Below are 8,155 nucleotides of genomic sequence, written 5' to 3' on the forward strand. Positions count from 1 at the left end.
CTCTTGGTGAAAATGTAAACAAAGTCCGGGACCATACTACCTGTATTCTTTCATTCAAGAAGCAGTTCTTAAAAAGACTCTCCTTGTACCCCAAACTGGAGACCCACTCAAGTTGGGAGTTAGAGCTGTGTGTAGGTGGCTATTCTGTTCTGATACCAAATGCAAGCCCCTAGTCTTACCAGCCAGCCTGGGTTCAGCTACTCCGGTGCTCTGTTCTGGCCTCAAAAGGCTGTGCTGGGAGCGTCCAGGGTAATTGACCCCTTACGAAAAGAAGAATCAACTCCCAACCGAGGTTTTTACATCCCTCTCTGAGTTTCCTCCCTCCACTGCCCAGCCAGCAAGCCTGAAAACAAACTCTTTCTTGGTGCTGCTTCCTCGGGAGATAGTGGCAGGCGGGGCATGGGCCCCTGAGTACATGGCTGTACCGGAGTTGGACGCCCTCCATTCGTGCTGACCTGGCCTTCCAGCCCAAACCACATAACCGGTGGCGAGGGATCCATGGTCAAGGAAAGAGCTATTCTTAGGAGTCCTTAGAATGAGGCTCCCTTTGAGGCCTGGGACCCGACTGCGCCTGCCCCCAAAAAGCGATGCCCAAGGTGGAGTCATTGATCTCTCTTGGCTACTCTGGCTATGTCCAAGGCCTTTCCGGCCCTCGCCAGCCTCTGAACAGTCTGCCCTCCACTCCTTCTAATTTACAGCCCGAGGGCTCCCGTTGACACCCTTTTCCACACCGAACTCCATCCGGCCGGCAGAATCCTCAGACACACACCAACCTCTCTCGGCTGGGGCCAAGCATCAAGGGTGCTTTCAGCTCCCGCCACTGACCACCCCACCCCTTGCAGTTTGAGAGCTTTCTCAAGACGCTCACGCCACGCGGGCGCCGCGGCCCGGGTGCCCCGCGGCCCGGTGACTTACAAGTGGAGATCCATTTTCTCTTATAATGCGTTCAAGATCACCAAGGCCAGCAGTCTAAACATCCACGAGCCATCCTCCCGGCATGCCTCTTAAACTGGCGTTTAATGGTTCCCCTCCGATAACTAAACCTGCTTTCCACAGATGCCCGCTTTTATGGGAGAGGCAGGAATGCAGAGATATATTTATGTGTTTGTTCATAAAAACTGGAAAATAAGCTCTGAACACGCTGTAAAAAATATTCAGTTACTCACCAAACAGGCTAGTTAAACCAGGAGAACACCGATACCGTCCACGCCACAGATTCGGGGAATCGAGGTAGCAGCACTTTGAAATCTTCCAAAGTCTCCGATGGGGCTGGTGTCCCTGAAGAATGTGGAAATGAGAGCATTTACAATCAGTATGACCGTTTGCCCCGGGGTCTCAACCGTGATCTACCCAACTTGTCACAATAACCTGAGCCACTCCAAAAATCTCTAAACGAGGTAACTCAATGGCTAAGTAAAGAGCCACTGGTCTGGCGTTTCCGACCTGTGCCAGGTCAAAGGAGCACCCTTCCCCGGCCGCGCGGTGTATCCTCCTCCGCAAAAAGAACTCGTGCGCTCCCAGGCACTCCTTCTTGGGGTCCTCGCGCCTGCTGCTCAGTCCTCTATCCCCCTCACAAAACTGCATTAGGCTTCTGCTCGCTTCTTGCTCGGTTACCTACAAAACACTTCGAAAAGTATTATCTGAGTTCCTTTTTTTTAAAACCGGGGGGGGGGGAGGGGGGAAATAGAGTGATACTATACCTGATTCGAGATTCTTCAATATTTGAGACTTGGGGGAAAATATTTTAATAGTGAAGCATCTGTTAAACACTTGCATTAACCTCTGGCTGATTAAAAAAAAAAAGTTTTTTTTAACCTTGCCCCCCCCCCCCCGTTTCAATTATCTTATGGTTATGAAGGGACAGCCAATCCTGGAAGAGGACCTCCGCAATTAGCAACGTGAACATCAAAAAGTTTTATTGCGGAGTGCGCGAGGCGCCGCCTCCGCCGCCCCGGGATTGGCGTGAGGAGCCTCTGACGACATATATTAACCCGAGCGGCCCTAAAGATGTAACTGTACATGGAGATCTTGCTGGGAAAATCCGCTTGCTCCCCTCACGGCGTCCAGCCCAGGAGAACAGCCGCCGCCACCCGGGAGCTCTCTCAGCCACCGCGCAGACCCCTACGAGATCCCAAGCCACCGCCTTCGAGCTCCGAGGCGCCTTCCGGGCACCAAATCATTGCCCTGAAAGGAGAGGATCTGAGAAAATGGATTCACTGAGACCTCTCTGAATACCCTCCGGGAGATCCTGAGAGGAGCGTGGACACGTTAGCCGCAGCTAAAAATCACATTCAAGGACCAAAACAACAACCAAAAAATTCATTAAAACAATAAGCGCCCAAGAACCCAGACCGAGCTGGTGGGGGGAGGGGAAGGGGCGGGAAGGGGAGGGTCGCATGGAGGTAGCTTTGCAGTGAGCTGTCGACCCTGCCGCCTCCCCGCAGAGCCGGGCCGGCTCCTCCAGCCGCGGCTCGGACTCGCCCCCGGATTCCAGGTTAGCTTCAGTGCCAAGAGCGCGGCCCGAGCGTGGTGGAGTCCCGCGACTCCGCGAAGCAGCCTCGCCGGAGCGCAGGCACTTTTGCATGAGCACCAGAGGATTCTGCCTCCGCGCAGCAGCCCGGGAAGCAGGAGCCGGCGCGCCGGCTGTAGAGAAAGGCGGGAGCCCGCTGCAGCGGCGGCAGCGTCCAGGGGCGCACGGTGCCGGGACCAGCTCGCCGCGCCCCATGGGGAGCTGGTGGCCGCAGCGCTGCTGAGGCGGGCCCGGCTGGCCAGGCAGGGGGCCGCGGCCCGGGCTGCAGCAGCCCCCACTGCGGCTGCCGGGCCGGCCCGGGCGCCCCGGGGCTGGGGGGTGGGGGGTGGGGGAGGACGCGGGGCGCCGAAGCAGGGGCCCGGGCGGAGGGAGCGGCGGGGCTGCGCGCACGCTGGGGCGCGTGGAGGGGTGCAGAGGGCGAAATGAGTCTGGTAGGGGGTTTTCCTCACCACCCGGTGGTGCACCATGAGGGCTATCCGTTCGCCGCTGCTGCCGCCGCAGCCGCCGCCGCAGCCGCCAGCCGCTGCAGCCACGAGGAGAACCCCTACTTCCATGGCTGGCTTATTGGCCACCCCGAGATGTCGCCCCCTGACTACAGCATGGCCCTGTCCTACAGCCCCGAGTATGCCAGCGGCGCCGCCGGTCTGGACCACTCCCATTACGGGGGAGTGCCGCCCGGTGCGGGGCCTCCTGGCCTGGGGGGGCCGCGCCCGGTGAAGCGCCGGGGCACCGCCAACCGCAAAGAGCGGCGCAGGACTCAAAGTATCAACAGCGCCTTCGCCGAACTGCGCGAATGCATCCCCAATGTGCCCGCCGACACAAAACTCTCCAAGATCAAGACGCTGCGCCTGGCCACCAGCTACATCGCCTACCTCATGGACCTGCTGGCCAAGGACGACCAGAACGGCGAGGCAGAGGCCTTCAAGGCAGAGATCAAGAAGACAGACGTGAAAGAGGAGAAGAGGAAGAAGGAGCTGGTCAGTACCGCGGGGCAGAGGGCGGTAGGGGGTGCGGGGTATAGGGAACAGCTGCGCTCGGCTTCTTTCCAATTGGGCTGAGAAATGGCAGCCCGCATTCTTTGGCTGCATCCAGCGCCAAGGTTGTTTGCACCAGTTTGTGGTAGGGATGGTTTCCTGCATAGGCAGAGGAGATGGGGGAGGATGTCAGCTGGAGGAGGAGAAGGTCTTAAGAGAGACGCTTGGTGCTTCTGATCTTCCCTCGGGTTATCGCTGCTCCCCCAGGCACTTAGGAAGGGCCTCCCAAACTCTTGGTCCGGATCCATCTCCCGGTCGCACCGTCCGGACCTCTCATTCACTTTCCGTTAGAGCCCTCATTTGGCCTCCAATCCAACCTTGCTTTAAGATATTTCTAAAGTTAGTCACCCAGAAACTCTCCATTACAATCATTTCACTATTGGTTCCATTTCTTCGTCCAAAAAACGAGTTTGCCACTGATTCTGAGCCTTAAGAAAGTTTTATGGTTGCTCCCATTATTATGCCCCAAAGACTTAAAGGTAAACATTAAATAAGTACTTTTAACCTCAAAATACAGCTCCAGTTTCTCTTTGGCTACAATGTAATTTCCCAGATCCGTATACTCTACCACTATTTCTAGTTTTATGAGCCTGTACATTTTAAGACCAAAAAAAAAAAAAAGTAAATATTACTATGGTCATTGTTACTAGCAGTAACTCGAAATTACACTGAACCACTTAAAGTTTTCTCAGATTCCTACCAAGTTCTTATAGCGTAGACAGGGCTATTGCCACGAAGGTCCTGAAAAAATAATTTCCATTTGCGAGATTTTCTCCTTTGAGACTAGCAGCCCTTTGATCGCTGCATAATCGATTGACCTCCCGAATAACCGAATAACCCGAGATTTCAGAGGCCTTGGCGGAGAGGCACTGCAGAGCTGCAGACTGAATGCCGCTGGACCAGAGGCCCAGGCCAGGGCCGAGTAGCCTCCCCAGTTTTCCTAGAGCGTGGATCTGGGATTACTATTGAAAACAGAAGATAGACTTAGCGCCAACCACCGCTGCCACCCGCTACACACACACACACACACACACACACACACACATATATCTGGAGTCAGAAAAAAAGATCCCCGGTTCCTCCATAAACGACTGGAAAATGGACGGTTGTTTATAAATTTGCCGATCCGGTAGTTGAGCGCTGCAAGTTGAAGGCCTTGGCGGTAGACAGGGCATTGCAAACCTTCATAACCTTACTGCAGGGACTGGAACTTGGAACCATCCCCCCAACTCCCACCCCCAGCCTTTCCTCCTCTCTTTCACTGTTTCCTCTGACCCAGGAAGCGCTAGGGTGGTGGGGGATCAGTTATCCTCTCTGAATTTCTCTTTTCATTTTTCTCGCCCACCTCCTTTCTGCCCAGAATGAAATCTTGAAAAGCACAGTGAGCAGCAACGACAAGAAAACCAAAGGCCGGACGGGCTGGCCACAGCACGTCTGGGCCCTGGAGCTCAAGCAGTGAAGAAGAGAAGGAGGAGAGAGCGAGTGAGTCGGGTCCAAGGCGCCAGAAGCAGACCCAGCACTCCGGGCAAGCCCTCGGGCTCCGCTCTGAGGACTTCTTGCATTTGGATCATCTGGTTTATTTATGTGCAATTTCCTTCCCCCTCTCTTTGGCCCCCTTTGAGGCATCCGCTCCCCACCTCCCCCTCCAAAAAAAAAAAGTGGATATCTGAAGAAAAGCATTCCGTATTTTAATATGAAGAGGACACTCCTGCGTGGTAAGGGATCCCGTCGACTCCTAGATTCTCTGTGTGTGAATGTTCCCTCTTGGCTGTGTAGACACCAGCATTGCCCCCTCCTTGCCTACCCAGCTCCTTCCAGATAAAGACAGCGGACACTAGTGCGTGTGTGAAGTGTATTCTTAATACTTGGCCTTTGGATATAAATATTCCTGGGGATTATAAAGTTTTATTTCAAAGCAGAAAACAGGGCCGCTAACATTTCCGTTGGGGTTGGCATCTAGTGCTGTTGTTTCATATGTGGTGTTCCCTATTCAAAGATGTTTCCAACAGCTACTTGTTTGTGCACTTCCGTCCTCTAAAACTAAGTGGAATTTAATTAATATTGAAGGTGTAAACGTTGTAAGTATTCAATAAACCACTGTGTGTTTTTTTTTACAAAACCCCTAATCTTTTAATGGTTGATACCTCAAAAGAGTTTTGAAAACAAAGCTGTTATACTTGTTTTCATAATATTTAAAATATTCAGAAGTAAACTAAATTATCATAATTGCCTCTAACTTTATTTGAAAGAGTCAGTGATTCCAATCAATCAAGGTGACTTGTGGTCCTAGAGGCAGAGGAGGTGCTGTTAAAGAGATGCTCCTTGCTGAAATCTGCCCAAGGGCCTGGGCTGTATCCCAGTGACTTACTCTTCCCTCTACCAACCCCCTGCTCCCAGGAGACCACTGAGTGATCTTTAGAAGGAGGCACTGGGCCAGAGAATGGCTACAGTTGGCTGGGAAGGTGGAAAGGTGTCTTGTTTTCCTGAAATCTATCAGATGCCATTTGTGGGGGCCTGGGTTTGTGTTTGGGGGGGCGCATTTTCCGGGGAGGAGGTGTAAGGACAATCCCCGGCGTTATTGCAACGGCAGGAAATAGTCTAAGGCATTTAGTTCAAAATATAGGGCTTTTATCCAAGGGGAGGAAAAGGAAGGGAAAGAAAAAAAGAAAGGAGGCGGTTTTGCTTTAGTCTGTAGATCAGAGGCTTCTCTTCTAGGCAAGCTAGATTGGGGGCGGTGGGGGGGACTTTTGAAAAAAAATCTATGATTAGGTAACAAGGAATTTTACGTCAAGTAAGAAATCGCGAACAAGACCACAGATTTAAAGGGGGGCCAGGAGTGGGTTAGATTTACAAGGAGCTACAAGGAACTCAATATTAACTGCGGTGTCTGAAGTCTTCCCGGCTGCAGCCCAGCAGAGAGCAAACGGCACCCTCCCCTGGCTACCAGCAGCCCAGGACTTCACCCTGTCGAGGGGTTTGGTCTCCAGGAGTCCTGTGATATCCCGGAACAGTGTCCCTGCGGCCTCCTTTTCCCGTGGGCTTGGCTAGAGCTTGAATCTCAGCTCTAGAAACCAGAGAAACTGTAGTGCCATAAAGCACTGACTCTGCAGCCTGTGGGGAGGAGGTGCAGGAGAAGGGGGGAGGGATTCCGGAGGAGGGAAGAAAGGTGAAACGTATTAAAAAGCGGTTTGTTTCATGAAGCGCCACGTATATAAATCTGGTGTCGGAGAGGCTTGCCAGAGGGTTTCCATCTTGGAACCCATCCTTGGGGTGATGTTCGCACCTCGCCAGCAGGCACCGACCCTCCTGCGATATCCCAAGGGTTCCCACGCCTCGCTGGTGCCTACTCTGACCCGGTCGCTTGCAAGCCAGCCACATGAGGCCGGCGTGGGCGAAAAGATGAGCGAGTGGCTCTGCGGACTTCTGCGGGCGGCTGACATCGCGAGGGCCAGGGGTTAGAACAACTCGGCCAAAGCGATCTGAACTTTCTCCCCTCAGGTCAGCCGGCGCTGGGCCGACCCGGTGGGCGAGGGGCTGTGTTTACAGACACTTGCCTTTGTTTATAGCACTGGGGTGGGGTGGGGGGGTTAGGCGCGCCCAGGTTTTCGTTTGCTCTCTCCATTCTAGTCGGTTTGACTGAGTGACTCCCTCCCTCTCACTTCCAGCTGCCTTCTGCATCTTTATTTTTATCCACGTAGGAGAAAATCTCCAGGTCCTAGAGGTGGAAGAAAGGATTCTACCAAAATGATGAAGTGAACGGTGGTGGAGGCCGCGAGGTTTTAAAAAACATGAGCCAGAAAGGAATTAAGTTCATCATGCACGTGTGCCTGTCAGTGCTTTGGGTAGCTGATCTTCCCAACTGGGCCTTAACACACTTCTGCTGATTTAACACACTTTTTCCCCTGATTTATTAAATACCCAATAGAGGGGAACCAAAGACCCTGATGCACAGTCGTTGCTATGTAGCAGCCTGCCAATATACATGCTTTTAAGCCCACGTTCCATACCCAGCCTCTATCTAGCTGGGCCAGGCACTGCCCATCTCCTCCCCCTCCTGCCAACCTCTGTTTTCTCTGGCCTAGAACACCAGTCCTTACACCCTATCCTCTTTGCCATTCCAGCCGGCCAGACACACAGCAGATTCATACCGCAGCAAGCCGAAGACTCCAGCTGTCCTGACATTTCAGGCTTCCCCTAACTGGAGGCACACTCAAACTTGCCTGACTGCTACCAACAGGACACCCCAGATTATCCCTTACCTCAGCCAACAGACATCACAATCGTCCCAATGCTCTCAGCCACCCAAAGTCCTTGTCCCATGTTGTCAACATCCCAGAAAAATGAGTGGTGCGTGGGGCAGGTTTCTTTTACACTTCCATGCTTTTCTCTTCTACACACTTCTTTCTCTTTCAATTCCCTTTCTTCTTTGTTTAAAAAAAAAAAAAAAAAAAAAAAAGTTTCCAAGCTTCTGCTTGTGGGACTGACTAAAAGGCCTCTGTTTTAATTGCTTGGATAATGTGGTTGCTGCCATTTTGTTAAGAGCAATCACTCCTGCAGCGAAATCACAAGCACTCTAGACAGGCCGGAGCCG

The 8,155-nt window shown here is 52.9% G+C and overlaps 1 protein-coding gene across 1 annotated transcript; it reads left to right on the plus strand.

Annotated features, from left to right (window-relative positions):
- The first annotated feature begins 2,952 nt into the window (after positions 1 to 2,952).
- Hand2 (heart and neural crest derivatives expressed 2) lies at positions 2,953 to 5,023 on the plus strand. Its single transcript, XM_027927237.3, has 2 exons — positions 2,953 to 3,507; positions 4,925 to 5,023. The coding sequence occupies exons 1-2, from the start codon at positions 2,953 to 2,955 to the stop codon at positions 5,021 to 5,023; spliced, it is 654 nt and encodes a 217-aa protein (XP_027783038.1).
- The last annotated feature ends 3,132 nt before the right edge of the window (positions 5,024 to 8,155 follow it).

Source organism: Marmota flaviventris, chromosome 3, assembly GCF_047511675.1.
Source record: "Marmota flaviventris isolate mMarFla1 chromosome 3, mMarFla1.hap1, whole genome shotgun sequence".
Taxonomy (NCBI): domain Eukaryota; kingdom Metazoa; phylum Chordata; class Mammalia; order Rodentia; family Sciuridae; genus Marmota; species Marmota flaviventris.

Bases quoted from the DNA above. Each gene is read 5' to 3' on its own strand.
- Hand2 (XM_027927237.3), top strand. From the start codon at position 2,953: ATGAGTCTGGTAGGGGGTTTTCCTCACCACCCGGTGGTGCACCATGAG. The intron at 3,508-4,924 runs GTCAGTACCGCG...CTTTCTGCCCAG, and splicing joins AGAAGAGGAAGAAGGAGCTG to AATGAAATCTTGAAAAGCAC.